We start from the raw sequence: 15,450 nt of genomic DNA on the forward strand, positions 1-15,450 counted from the left end.
TGTGTTCAAACAACTCAAATTAAACTACTGTAAATCTGTAAGGGTGTGTAGGGTATGTTTACACAGAACTGTTCGCAAATTCGTCTTAGGTCCTGTAAAGATGCAGTTTGGTAAATTTTTTAAAGGTACCTTAATCTAGCAGTTGTTAAGAAAAAAGTTTTGATTACTACTGAGCTTAACTTGAGCTAAAGGAAATATAGTGGCACAATGTTATTCTGTAGAACTTAGTAACCATGCACATTTTCTAAAGAGCAGCAATAGCAACAATATACATTAAAATTATGAGGAAAATGTTATCCTCCTTTTTTTAAAAAAAAGTACATTGCAACACTATCTGGGGAATACAGAAGGCTTAAAAATATTTTGAAGTGATGTATGCTAATTCCATGTCCATTTATAACCTTCATTTCTTGGGATATCCTTGCACCACGGAACTGTTGTTCCAGCCTAGGAACTCCGGCCCTGAGATTTCTCATCAAATAAATAGCTTGAAGGCTAAGTTCAAGTAGTCTACAAGACACCATTTTCATTTAAGCACATGTAAACATGTTGTACGTTTTGTCAGTTTTCACACTCAACTCCAGCAGTAGAATCTGAGGGGCGCTGCAATCCAAAAGAGGGTGGGGGAAATCCCATGTCCATTGTTCTACATTTTTAGGCTCGCCCGTATCCATTTCTTGAGCTTGCTTTGTTTGGTTTCCAGGGATAATCCAAGCACTGGTTCTTATCTTTCACTTATGATCCAGTGGTTCTTCTAAGCTTCAAAAGGCACCAGTTTTCACACACTTATTCTTGAACAGAGGAATGGTGAAGAGATCTGTGGTAATCCTCTGAACTGGTCATTTGTTCTGACACATCATAGCCTCTCAGAACATGTCCGCTGTTTTGCTGGGCAAAATAGTACAGCTGCCTTGCAAATACAGGCTCAACCTTGATAACAGATATAAAAATGAATGGAATATATCATTCATAATGATGATTAAGAGCAATGCAGTGTTCCATTTAAGAACATCAGGAGCAATCAAAATGATTTCTTATATTGATTTATGCTTTCAAATGATCTGACTCCAGAGCTTTTTAAACTTAGCAGTAAATACTTCTTTCATGCAGGCAAGAGAGTGACTTTTAGAGAAAAAATGACCGTGTGCATATTATGACTAAAAACCTAGACATATATTTACCTACAATACACAAGACACTGACTGCCCACCTATGGGTGCTATTAAAAGCATTTCTCTACATCGATAATTCTTCTAAACACAGAGAACTTTTGCACACTAACACACAGATATGGTACAGCTAACCCTAGCACCCCGCACATTTAAACTGGCATGCACAGGATATCAAAATGTTACTGTGGGACTTGCCCATATGGGAAAGAAGTTCTCAGTGGCAGCTATAAGTAATGATTCATGTCTAAATCATCCCTACAGTACTAACCTTGTAACTAATAAACGTAGGACGAAAAATGTGAGAAAAGAAGTCACAGGGCTTTTCTGCACACTTGACTTATTCCTGATTGTCTTGGCACTCAATCCAAAAGCACTGGAATTGGCTTGAGTATGTTCTGCTACATGACTGCCCTCCCCTTACATTTTTACAATTGTGGAGTTAGGTTATTTTGTTTTGCATGCGCCTTAAATAATCAGGATTTTTAAGTGAGGGTGCTGTCATCATTGATAGCATTGTCAGTGATATCACAGCACTCTCCCCCCTTTTTCATTTTTTGTGCATGCTTATTATATCGATATAAGGGCTGATTTTTTAAAAAATATATTGAAAATGAACACATGGAGCAGGCTTTGCATGGGGAAATCAGGAGTAGTGCTGCCACTCATACATATCCCCCCCCCTCCCTAAGGTCTAAAATGAAGAGCCCCATACGGGCTGACTCAGAGCTAGGAGGCAGAGGCAAGCACTGGCAGGACAACCTGAACTTTGTTGGAATAGAACGCAGCAGCAGCTATGTGCTCTTCAAACCATGCTGCCTTTTTCTAGTGCCAGAGGTGGCCACCAGCCCCTCACCCTGGGACCACATATTATCATCAATGGTAAGTTAATATTATCATATTAACTTACCATTGTAACAATGCACGCAGCAGGTTCTCTGAATTCCCAGCTTTCATTTTTTTAAAAAAGTAATTCTCTAGCCCTTTCCCTTGCAGAGAAATAAGGAGAAAGGCATATCTCTGTAATGAAGCAGCTAGAAACTTTGTTTTAATGAAAGCTGGGAATTAAGAGAATCTGCTGCATGTATTGTTACAATGGTAGGTCAGTATAATGCTATGAAAATGACAAGGGGCAAATATTGTGTGTGGAAATCAGGGGATAAATCGAAGCAGTATGGGGCCAGAACCGATGGAAAAAATCCATGCAGAAAACCCCATGAACAGACATATAGCTTATCTGGACAAAGGTGTCTTAACTCATATGATGATGGGAGTTATATAACAACAACAACAACAACATTCGATTTATATAACGCCCTTCAGGACAACTTAATGCCCACTCAGAGCGGTTTACAAAGTATGCTATTATTATCCCCACAACAAAACACCCTGTGAGGTGGGTGGGGCTGAGAGAGCTCCAGAGAACTGTGACTAACCCAAGGTCACTCAGCTGGCTTCAAGTGGAGGAGTGGGGAATCAAACCTGGCTCTCCAGATTAGAGTCCCGCGCTCTTAACCAGAGGTGACCACCAACCCCTCGCCCTACATAGATAATTCCATATACTACTGGCTAACTTTAAAATGCCTACAGTGTCGCGGGAAAAAACCCTGCAATTTTATTTATGGCTGTGGCTAAAATCGTTGCATAGAGCTAATCTGTTTAACTGGAATGTTTATAAATATTGGGTCACAATTACATCAAAACAGAAATTGCAACCTGATCACTAGCTAATAAAGCCAACATCCCTGAATTTATGTCATTAGCCAACTGATACTCTGGCTCTTATGGATTGTAGGCTTAGCAGCTTGCCGTAAAATTGCTCAAATAGTGCCCTAGGCAAAGAAAAAAGGTGATTGTAAAAGAGAATGGTATTAAAAATCCTAGTCAACATCTTTGGCATATTTATATTCAGCATCTGGCTTATTAGCATTATTAAGGTAAATTGTGATTTCCAATATTTTAAATTCTGAATTTCAATTTAAAAGTTTCCGCTCAATGTTAAATTCACAAACTGTAATCACTTAAAAACTGATACTGCGGATTGTCAGGCAATATCATTGAAATGTCTATAATAATATTGCCAGGTAATCATTTGCAGTACCATGTTCTGAGTGGTTCGTATCCATGATTTAACACTGGACTTAAGCCGAGCATATTAAAATGGATTCAGAATTTAAATACTGGAAATCATAATTCTTAGTGCTATTAAGTCAATCATACTTTTTTAAATATCTTAATGCTTTCAGAGTCTTATACTTTCAGTAGTCTATACTTACACGAGCTGTAATTTGTTTTCTTTGTCTTTGTAGATCTGGAAATTCCTCTCCAAAACACAATACAATCTGGAATCTTGGCAATGGTCGGCCATGGTGGGCAAATACTTGTAATTCTAGAAAGACAACAGAAAATTCTCAGTATTAATATTCAGCTACGCTTTGGGCTGAACTCCAGCACTGTGATAGAAAAAAAATTATATTGGCATCGAAATCCAGCCTAGGTTAAAAGATTTTATAGCAAAGCATCTCTAACTGCAGCAACATACTTCCCCAAACCTGGAGATGTTTCCCAAAATGGTGGGAATCTTGCTCTCCTGTTTTCCTCTGTACTGTTTAATAAAATTTATCTTGTGTCAGCATGTTGCAACACTACTGGTGGCAACTAGCCTGGAGAAAAATATTCTGTCCACTTAACAGAAACTTAATATATGGAAATGGGCAGCTGAAGCTTTTTGTGACAGGTAGGTAAATAACATCCCATTAGTCCTCTATTAAAAAGACATTCTCTCCAGGCTAGCTGGCAACTCTAGAATACACTGTAAATTTCCCCACCTCCACCAGCATCACTATTAATGATGTGAAGAGAGCACAGAAGTGCACAACATTATGACATCAACAACATACGTGCACAGGAGGAGGGGGAAGAATGAGACACACAGATGTCATTTTCGGGGGATGCTTTGTGCTATGGGTAATATGTACATCTGACGAAAGTAAAACCTTAAAAAGAAAGAAGTAAATGCCTATAGACACATGTGATATGCCTAGGGAAATGCCCATCTATATAACCCATATGTAGTTTAGGATCATCCATTTATCCCAATGCATTGTGTAGTTGCATGCCTTGCCAGAACATATTTACACTCTGCTAAACTTTAAAATCATTTGGAACGCTGATGTGCTTCAAGAAACCTCATCGCTATTGGGGTTGTCCCTAGTTCACCCCCTGCCAAGGAAAGGAACTGGGAAAGAAGGACAGATTTTCCTAGCCATTGGCTAGGCTGCTATGATATCACAGAAGCCAGAGTTACCATAACACTGGTTTCAGGTTATTGAAATGAATGTTAGTAACTTCTAAATGGGGCCACCTGGGAAAAAAACTTGAGAGTTCTATGAAGAAAGAATAGAATTCAAGTTACAATTTTAAACACAAAACAGCATACATTCAGATAACCATTTGCCAGTTGGAAAGTTACCATGGTACACGTGTAATCACTTGTAAGACCCACCCCCTCCCCAAGAGTTTTACACCTCTCTTCATTTCTTATTAGGTACAAGTATAGTAAAATTCTTCTCTTTGTTTGACAGGACATTGCAAGTGGCAGGCTCTCCACTGGTCACATACACATTATGGTAAGTTACAACTTAGAAAGTAGACAAATGCCTATCAGTTCTATCTGTGCACTGTATTCACCCTCAGGTGGGATGCAACTGGAGCTGACTTTCTGGTGGTATCTAGAGCAAAAGGGAGAGGATCTCCTAAAATATTGGGGGAGGGGGGGACTGTATACACACTATTGCTAGAATCCCTCTTTTCTCTAGCATATATTCAGTATTGCACAGCTGAGGAGTTGCAATGCTTTCTTTCTTGTCTTTTCTCTCTTTTCAGAATTGTGTGCTGTTTTGGAAACCTCAAATAACTAAACAGCACATTTATGCTTAATTTCAAAAAGGAAAAAGTCCAACTGTAGATCATCTGTTTCAAATATTCAGCTGTGAAATTTGCTTGCTGAAACTCAGAAGTGGATTCTGGATATGGAGTTTGTCAGTTCTATTTTCCCTCTGTACAGTCTGTGTGACATTTAATCCATTCTACAATCCAGTTAAAGTTGAGCTCTTTGATAAATAAATCGTACGTAGGCCCCAGAAACCGAATTAAAGGATTCCATGTTTGGGCCATTAGCAGAGTCTATCATTTGGCATAGGAAACATGATTATAGGTGGTTGTGAGCTGATTCTGCTGGCTGCTGTGTGTGCAGGAAAGAAAATAACAAATCATACACTTGCTTTATATCTAGAAAAGAAATAAGGGTTCTTTATTGTAGGAACTCCATACTGTGATAGGAAAGGAGGAGAGATAGATCCTAACTACCTATCTAGTCTTAGGATAGACATGGATGCTAGGACAAGTCCTGCATCCATGCTGCCAAGATGGAGGGAGGAGAGGAGAGAGAGATGTTGCCTGGAAAAGAAGACGTGATAGGGAGGAAGTCAGGAGGAGGAAATCCTGAGAAAAGCAATCTACACATCAAAGGACAGTCAGAGCAGTAAACAGAGTGCCCTGACCTATCTTTCTAACTCTTTGGTTTGTCCCCCTCTGAAACCTGAGGAACGGACAGTGCCGAATCCTCTTCCAACACTCTTAGACTAGATTTCTGCTGAAGTCATCCAAGATGAAAAACTATCTTTAGAAAACACATCCAAGACCCCCTTTTGCCATGCAAAACAGCATATGTCCATATAAAATTCAAACAAATTATAAACAGTGCTTTGGATCCTGAGATTGGTCAATGGAAGGTGTTGATGGCTGCAGATCTTACTGCCTTTTGCCTCTCCCCGGCAGTTCTTTCTATCCCTCACGAAGTTTGTTTCCCAGGTTTATTCCCATATGGAATAATACCCATCCAAGCAGTTTGGCAGTTTGCAGCAGAGAGAGAAGGGGACAAAATCTTTCTCCTTACTCTTTTGTGAATGGAAGCCCCCTGGCTGATGATGAAGGGAAAGATTTTGTCTCCCTCCCAACTGCAGTCTCCTGACCAGGGTGGCTATCACTCCATGCAGGTAGTTTCCCATGGCCTTGGGAATGTATTTGCCCTGGATTAGAAGACACTGGTGTGGGGGCAAGGGGGAGGAAGCCCGCAACATCTGTAATCTTTGCATGATCCTTGTGCTGAGTTCATCCCATAATTGCAAGATTTGCAAGGCTGAACCCATTAAAAATCTGGAATTGACACAAAAGGAACTTTTATGGAGGTAGAGTTAAAAACAGCCTACAGAAATTTTCATCAGCTTTAATCATACACCATGGGAAGGAAGTGACTCTTGTAATGTATATTGGAAAAAATTACCTGATAAAAATTGCTGAGTATCAAAAAGTTTGCAACTCTGCTCTCTTTCCAGTTTGTTAGGCCTGTCGGTGCAAAATGCCAGAGGCCCATCCCAATATATCCTGCTTTGACAAAGTCTCTTAGCATAGAGCCCGTCAGGCGTCATCCAGAGTATTACTCCCCTTTCCAAATGGCTGAGCAATTTTTCAGTTGTTTTCCTTTGACCATGATCTTCTGGGTAAGGGAACAGAATTTGTTCAAGACCGCTGACCTCATAACTTTGTCCATGAGATATCCTACAGCCCTCAGGACTTGAAGTTGTGACTTCTTTAACTAGAGTTTCACTGTAGTATAGACAGATATGCAGCCGACAATCTGAAAGTACATTTATATGAAATTATTTTAACTGCTTGTAAAACATCTACAAAAAATACAAGACTTGCTGAAACTTAATAGTGGCCAAGACCTCAGAAAAGAGAGTTCAACCATATCTCTGCAACGACTTGATGAGTGACTTACAGCCGAATCCCATGCATGTTTTCTCAGAAACAAATCCCACTGTGTTCAAAGGGGCTTCCAATTTAATGTGCATGAGCTGTCACCCTGAATCTCAGCCTACATTTATTAAATGGGAATTATAATTACCTGCTTCACGACGCTATCACAAGGAAGAATAAGATTAACACTGATTTTTAGCAAGAAGTGCCATATAAATAAGTGTTATAAAGATAAACACTATGACAGAAGCAATACATGTTTGACAATAAACTTAGAGTCTCTCTGCATGAGAGTGCAGTGTAGGGAGACGCACTGCTAACTAGTTTAAGTGTAGTTTACAGAGCCAGCAAAGATGGCTCCTCAGAGGGTTTGTTAATTTCCTCTTCACCTCCCTGAAGGCTCTGTCAATTTCACCTTCCCTCTGGGGAGTTGAAGAGGAAATTAACAGGCCCTCTGAGGAGCAATCCTTGCCTGCTCTGTAGAGAGGTTAAATTGAAATTAGTTAAATTAAAACTACACTTCCTGGCTAGCATTGTGTCTCTCTACACTTGAGCATTCTCATGTAAAATGTCTCATGTAGAGAGACTCTAACTCATAACTTGTTAACAAAAAGACTTCCATTTCATTATTTCACTACTTAGCCTTTGCATAATCTATACTTAAGAATGTTATACAGAGCCCGTGGGTAAGTTTTGAGCAGCTGTCAAGCAAAAAATGACTGCTGTTTGGTGATAACCATAGTATCCACAGATAGAAACAGGTAAAGCTGAAGAAAGCTTGCTCTCCATGTAGGAGCATATGCTGAATGGTTTACATACCTGAAAATGCAACAGCCTCACCAGACCTTATACTTGGCTCTATTGGGATCCCCGGAGTCTGTGACTCAGGTGGTGGACAAGCATAAAAGGTTCCAGTTACTTGACAACCTGTTTTCACAAATAAAAGTCAATGTTCACACAGGTCTAAAAGTACAGACGGAACACAGCCCCCACTCCCACCCCAGCAGCTTAACTGTGCACATTAAACTTCCCATTCTGTGAAATTCAATGTCCCTTTTGACTTCAACACTTTGCCATCTTGGCAAAATCATGTAACGAAAGACTGACACACAAACAATCATGCTAAGTGCTGCAGAATTTCATTATATAGTCTCTACCTGGATCAGCCTGAAAACAATAATGCTTTTCCCAAATTAACTCAGGGGGTCTTACACTAAGACTCAGTCATCAACTTCAGGGAACCCGTGACATTTCTGCTGAGAAGTGTTTAATTCCAAGGGCACAATTAAGATTTCTTAAGTGTAACTGAATTCAATGGAAGAGGTATCCTCTTCTGACTAGAAGCAACGGGACCCACTTTATTTATTTATTTATTTAGTTTAGAATGTGTGTTTGATTCTGCTGAAATCATTTTGACTTACTCATTAACAGGCATATGTGGGATGGCAGCCAAAAAGAAATAAAGCAATATTTTGATTTGGCTGGCTTCAGTACAAATTTTTAAGTTTATGAAACCCTAGAGAATAAAAGAACGGTTTTGCAAAAAAAAAAAAATTATATTCTCCATCTGAAATTGGACCAGTTCATTTTACTTATTTTGCCTCACTCATTCTTTTGAATCTACAACTCCAAACGTCTACTACAGCATTACTGTTTTCTTGTTTCAAATGAAACGTGAGATAATCCAGAGTTAAACTAAATCCATAGATTTCAGTGGGAGTAGGACAAACACTTGCTTATATCTTCCTATGGGCCTCTCAAGTACTTATTTTTGGCTGTATCATGCCGTTTTCGTATGATGCTGTTATAGTTCCTTGGTACAGTGAGAGCGCGGGTGTTCTTCCACTCATCAAAGCTTCACAATTTACCATAATATAGGGGGGAAATGTACACATTCAGGGATGCACATATGGAGTTTGTGTCCTTCATTGCAGGAAATGAGGAAGCCCACTTAGGAGCTCCACATTCACTACTGCAAACATATGGAGCTCTGGATGATAAGCCATGATTTCATATACAATGTAATTGAAAATAAAACGCAGCTCTATATAAAACAGACATATATACTTACCATTCTGACATGCTGGCCCTTGCCAGTGATGACTGCGAGGTGCAAAAGAAGCACTAGTACACTGGTAGGAAATCTCAGGGTGTGATGGATCTGGTATATACTCTCTCCAGTTAAGGTCAGGAGGGACCCTATAGCTTGGTACCTGCACATTTTATTAAAACATTACATTATATTTTACCTGTAGCCAACTGCAGACAGAATCAATGCCAACTCTCATTCATATTGTTCTCCACCCACCTCCGCCCCCTCCAAGGTACAGTTTCAAATATTCTTGAAAATGCAAAAGATACTGCTATCCCAGCACATTGTTATTGTAACATTTCCATTCTGCTGTACTGACAGACAGGAACAACTCCAGAAAAACTAATTTGGGGACCAAGGAGGTAGCAAAGACCAGTATTAGGGGACCATTGGTCCATCTATTGTCTACTCTGACCAGGTAAGCAACTGCCTGCCTTTTCTTTCTGATTAGAAAGTAATTTTTCAAAGTCTCACGCAGATGTCTTATCCAGTCCTACTATCAAAGTTCCTTTAACATAATGCTGGGGACTGAAATGGCTACCTATAATGCAAAGTATGTGCTTTAACCCCAACCTTTAGTACTCAACACCATTCATCATAACGTTTTACCACTTCCCTAAAAATGCCAAAAGTATAGAGCTGAAGTTCTCCTCAGCAGGTGTGCATATGCAGCTGATATACACCTACAAAATTTTCTGTTCTGTAAACACACACACTTCACCATTCAATTCCAGAAGGAAAAATTATGTTAACATAGGAAGCGCCCAAAAGATTATCATTGTAAATTCAGAGGATAAAGCTGAAATGAAACTGAATATAGCAAAAGTACTAATGTGGACACAGTCTACATACTTCTAATCCCAGTAACATCTATGAGTTATTTTAAGAACATTCCTTAAATTGTTTGACTTTCCTTTCCAACTTATTGCAGGTCAAAACGCGAAATAAGCATAGCATCCCATTATGCATCATATTAAGGGGTATGAATGAATTTTAGCCTCATTGGTCTAGACCAGAGGCAGGCAATTTTGGAGCATGGGCTTCATCCAGACTAGCAAGGTATCAAAAAAAGATGAAAGTGTTTTTTTTCCTTCTGATGCCTCCAAATACAGCTGAAAAAACAGATCTTTCAAGAGTTAGTTTTACCTCCATTTTATTACAGAAAAAAGAACTGAAATAATGGTCTGTACCGGAGATTGTAGTGAAGGGTATGAGGTTGAGTTCACGGTGTAGGGATTATTCATGATCATCTGTGAATCCTCCAAACTGTGCTTGTTTACTCCTGTGCGCATGTGGATGAAAAAAAGAGAGCGATGTGCATAATATCTTAAGGAATCTTGGAGAGAAACTGCATATTATCTTAAAGAATTTGGAGGGGAATTACTTAAGACATTCTTAACTGTACACTTCCTGTTATAAGAAGATATTCCAAGCTCTTTCACAACCACGGAACTCATCTGTATTTTCAGAAGGGGTGGGATTCTAAAATTTTGTTGTTTGGAAAATTATCTGTGACCAGATAAAAGATACATATTGCATGCATTAAATCTGGCTACAAAATATGAGCCTTGCAGTTACATTTTTCAAGTATAATTTTAACCCTATATAAATGCTTGTTAGATTTTTCGACCATCAAATTTAACTGCCTGAAACAGTGACAGAACCATTTACTCCATTTGTTTTCAATCCCAAGACCATCCCAATTAGTAATACCAGATGCCCCACCTTTTTTTGCTCCTTCTGGTACTATTCGGTACACTTTATATGGATCAGATATATCCAACTGGCTTCTTTCAACCAGTTCTTCAAAGTCATTGCTCTTGTTTAAAGCACAGCGCAGTCTCGTCTTCCAAGTGGGAGGATCTGGCTTATCGATGCCCTCTCTGAACTTTCCTTTAAATAGAGCCCAAGCCTGAAAATATTGCCAGAAATTAGCACAACAATAAATTTTAAACAGAACTTTAATTGCTCAATTTCACTGCAGTTAGCAGTGGAGTTGTCCTACTACTGTAGAATTTGATTTTTCCTGGTAGAAGTTCAGCTATAAATCTGCAGAACTACCAACAGAAGAAGATCCTGTAGTGGGATCAGGCACTGAAAGGACTAGACACAGTTCAAAAGCCAGTTTTTCAGTTCTATAAGAACTACGTAACTGGATAGCAACGGTGTTTTCAAAGGCAGCATGCTCTTTGATACAAAGTGGAGTATAACAAGCCACAAAATCCTCTTGTTTCTGTACCACTATTGTAAAAAAGATGTAGCTCCTTTTGCTTGCCATGGGCAGACAGTGGGAACAGAAAGTGGCAGAGGGTGGGCAGTGGCAGTGGGAATGGAAAAGCCACTGCATCTTCTGTAAGTCCCCTGATCTCCTATCACCCTGTGTGCATGAGTTTATGGAAATAACAATTAAGCCTTCTCAAGGTACAGTCTTGTCATTGGAATCTCCAGGTCCTAAGATGTTACAGCTATTTTCAAGTCAATATAGTGCTTTTTAAAAAAGAAACAAGAGAGGGAGATGCTGCAATGTGAGTTCACTATACAAGAGTTCAGAAACCCAACCATAATGTTCAGCATTAGTGTGAATAATGAAGACAGAAGAACGAAGGCATGGAATTCAGCAGAAGAGTGAAACGTTTTTTATTGTAAATTATGTACTATTAAAAGTAATTGACTACATTCGTTGTAGTATAAATTGAGCAGCATTGCTCCAGGTAACACTGTTCAGTAACAGAAAACTAGGTTTAGAAAAAAAGTTTTAAGAAATAGTTAAGATGCCTGCTGAAGCTAATGACAAAAGCTGCAATCCTGTTCAACATTATGTACACTTAAGTCCCAGCAATGTCTCTACAACTTCAGTGTATGAGCAGGCAAGATTGCAGCCCTAATGAATCAAGCCTTGGGGCAGTTAATCAAAGGCGGAAAAGGAAACTATACAACATAGAAGAAATCTTCCAAGTGTGACAAGAAAGCAGCTTGGCTGGAATTTTAATTCAGGAACATCTAGGATGCCAGTAGAGTGTAAAAGATAGGATAGTCTCTCCGCTTTCTTTTTCTCTTGCAAATAGAGCATAGAGAATGTGCTGTCAGATTAAAGACCTTCTCAATCCTATTCTTCAGTAGTTCAGGAAGTGGTTAGTTTGGAGGAAAGGGAGTCCTGCTTCATTCAAATACTTATCTTTTGACTTCTAACATTCTTCACTCTTTACCTACAAATTATTTACTGAATTTTTGAACAATTTATGAGGTTGCTCCTCTAGACAAAAAAAAAAAAGGGGGGGGGTAAACTCTTCTGTTCAGAGGCAGAGACAGAGGGCTAGATTCAGATCAAGACAATCTGGATTAAAATTACAGTTAGCTAGGAAGCTTGCTTTGATGTCTCCCAGCTCAACCTACTTCACAGGTTATTGTGAAAATGCATTAGCGATTTAACTGGTACTGAAGTCTGGTACATGTACCAAGGAACATTGTGAACCTTCTCCATTGGCAAGAACTGTACCTGAGGTGACAATCCAGCAGTGAACAAGCATATGAAAATCAAGACTAATTTTCAGGAAACTTTCATCAGCAGACATCTCCCTCTCCCCACCAAAAAGACGATTGTGGCAAGAACAGAATGCCAGCGATCACACATGACCCCCAATAGGTGACCATTGTTGTCAGCACTGACAGTATCAGTTATGCACTTGCATGCATGTGCTTTGTGGAAGACAATTCCATGTGCATGATTCTGTGTCTTGGACAAAGGTTTTCTTCCTCCACAACATGGCACACAGGACCAGATCCAGAAGAAAGGCATGCCAAATATGGAATCTGTTTGTAGGCACAGGCTGTTGAAACAGGGCCACCATGTTTAGGAAGGAGTGCTAGGTCTGTTTTGTGCTACATTTATGGGAATGTCTGTTTTCTATGCCTTGGTTTTCGCATTCAAATAAACTAGTAGCTTTCCCTACCCTTGACTGCTGCTGATTGGCAGATGAACAAGCTAGTGAAAATATGAGGTGATATAGCAGATGTCCTGTGTGTGATGTTCTATTCACATCAAAAGTTGCAATCAAGAGATAAACATGCATATGTGAACCAGTCTAGTTTTTAGTTGCCCAACATTTATCTAACTAGTAAGTACAAGAATCATATAAACATCCTAGTTAAGTTTTACTGAAGGAAAACTAAAAGTCTAAAGAGAGTGTGTGCCTTGGGAGACCTATCCCCCATCCTAAATACCATCGTTGCAAGTAGTCACCTCCAAGTAAATATATTGGAAAAGAAGAGTTGTTGTTTTAAAGGAACATCAACATCAAACCTGTAGAAGCAAGAGATGAGATGCCCGTTCTCCACATGCTGATGTCCCAGCCACATTCCCCAATCACACAAATGTGCCAAGCTCAGAGACTGCCTCCACTACCCTCGGACTAACTTAGCAGCCAGGCGGTACCTTGAAGAGAGCCGCGTCCTCGTCGCGGTTGTAGTCCTGTTTGCCTGCGTGCTTCCAAGGGATGCGAAAGATGCTCTTCTCCTCGTTCTCCCACACCAGGCCCGGGTACTTGTTGCTGTCAATCTGCTCGATCAGCCACTGGCGGAGTTTCCCGTTGCCGCAACTCATCGAGTTCATCCCGCCGCTGCCCTCGCGAGTGCCAATGCTGGTGCTGCCGCCCTGCAAGCTCATGCCACGCGCCCGGCCGCCGATGCCTCCCCTGTCGGAGGAAAAGAGGAGAGTCACATACCAGCGCTCCGCGCGGGCGCTCAATTCCGGCAGACTCCTCCGCGCCGCGCGCCCCTATTCGCACAAACGCGCCTCTCCTGCGCTGGGCGACAGGAAAGCGCTTCGCTTCGAGCCGAGGAGGACGCGCATGCGCCTTCGTAGCACTGAGTGGGCAAAAAGCCCGCGCTCTTCAAACTCCCTGTCCCACACGCCTGATGCCGAATTCTCCTCTTCCACGTTTCCTCACTCTCCTTCAGGCCCCATACCGGGCACTCTTTTGGACCCATATTCCCCCCCCCCCCAGTTTCTGGGCGTTCCTTTCATTGCTGCAAATAAACAGGAGTCATTTAGCAACTAGGCTTGCCAACCTCCAGGTAGCGGCTGGAGATCTCCTGGAATGACAACCGAGTTACAACAGAGACCAGTCCCCCTAGAGAAAACGGCTGCTTTGGAGGGTGGACTGTATAGCATTATACTCCTCCCTGAACCCCCTCCTCTTCATCCCCCCCCCCCCAAGTCTGCAGGAATACCCCAGCCTTGAGCTAGCAATCCTGTATGCTGCAATAACATTATTGGTAGACTTTAAAGGGCCTCAAGACGCCCGTTTGTTTGTTTGCTGCAACAAGGAGAGAGCAATTCCAGGCAGAAGTCAGTCCCATTTTAGTCAGTGGGGCTTATACCCAAGAAAGCATCCTTAACACTGCAGCCATCACCTTTTCTAGAATCATCCGAGGCTGGTTACTCTCAAAGAAGCCCTGCCTGGTACTGGTGCAGGCCCCCATCTCCAGTCACCCCTTTTTATACCCACACAAATGGTAAGGGCTTCCAGCACCCGAACGAACACACACACACACACACACAGCTCCTGGTCCCTCACACAGGGGCAACTGCACAAAACAGACTTGACTAAAAGCCTCTTCAGCGACACAGAAGAGTCCAGTAGCACCTTTAAGACTAACCAACTTTACTGTAGCATAAGCTTTCGAGAACCACAGCTCTCTTCGTCAGATGCATTTTGTGTTTAGCAACACAAAATGCCATAGGTGTGAGGGCAACTGGGGGTCCCTCCATCCTAAATTTACTGATTTTTAAAAAACGCTTACGCACACGCACACCTCGGGCTGGTCTCCGCCTGCAGATGCACGAGAGCGCCAGAGCACCGAGGAGAGCCCCCCTTCCGTCTGCAGGGCAGGGATCACAGTTTTCAGAGTTCCCCCGTAAACTGAAACGAGTCCCTCATACAAAGAGCTAGACTTGAACCCCGGATATGATTTTTTAAAAACTGAAGGCCGTTTTTACATGCCCTGCAGTCCGAGGGGGCACGGCCCAGTCCTGCACCTCGGTCCCTGGCCGGTCCTTTGCCGGCAGTCCCAGGCACGTTTTCCTTCCGTAACGACCGGGTGGGCCGACCGCGCCCCGTCCCACGGGGCTCGGCTTGTCCCTGCCGAAAGATCACCCTCGTGTTCACACGCCTCCTTACGGGCTTCCTTCAGCCGCACCCGGAAAGACCCTCTTCACGCTCAGCCAGCCTCTCGGCGCGGTCACGCCTGCCGCTCTCCGGCTCTCTCCCGCTCGGTTTGCTCGGCGGCGGAGTCTGGTCGGCCGCTCACCCACTCGTGCCCCGGCCGGCCTCTTCCCTCCCTCGCCGCAGCTTCTCGGGAAACTCCTCT

General features: G+C 41.7%; 1 protein-coding gene across 1 annotated transcript; it reads right to left on the bottom strand.

Annotated features, from left to right (window-relative positions):
* Positions 1-224: 224 nt before the first annotated feature.
* Positions 225-13,748, bottom strand: IRF4 (interferon regulatory factor 4). Its single transcript, XM_054985380.1, has 8 exons — positions 13,514-13,748; positions 10,807-10,993; positions 10,272-10,363; positions 9,061-9,202; positions 7,809-7,916; positions 6,514-6,867; positions 3,446-3,558; positions 225-930 (listed from the first exon to the last, which is right to left on the bottom strand). The coding sequence occupies exons 1-8, from the start codon at positions 13,742-13,744 to the stop codon at positions 787-789; spliced, it is 1,371 nt and encodes a 456-aa protein (XP_054841355.1). The 5' UTR covers positions 13,745-13,748; the 3' UTR covers positions 225-786.
* Positions 13,749-15,450: the final 1,702 nt, after the last annotated feature.

Source organism: Eublepharis macularius, chromosome 7 (assembly GCF_028583425.1).
Source record: "Eublepharis macularius isolate TG4126 chromosome 7, MPM_Emac_v1.0, whole genome shotgun sequence".
NCBI classification, from domain to species: domain Eukaryota; kingdom Metazoa; phylum Chordata; class Lepidosauria; order Squamata; family Eublepharidae; genus Eublepharis; species Eublepharis macularius.

Bases quoted from the DNA above. Each gene is read 5' to 3' on its own strand.
- IRF4 (XM_054985380.1), bottom strand. From the start codon at position 13,744: ATGAGCTTGCAGGGCGGCAGCACCAGCATTGGCACTCGCGAGGGCAGC. The intron at 9,203-10,271 runs GTACAGACCATT...TAAAATGTGCAG, and splicing joins ACCCTTCACTACAATCTCCG to GTACCAAGCTATAGGGTCCC. The intron at 6,868-7,808 runs GTATGTAAACCA...ATGTACTTTCAG, and splicing joins TGAGGCTGTTGCATTTTCAG to ATTGTCGGCTGCATATCTGT.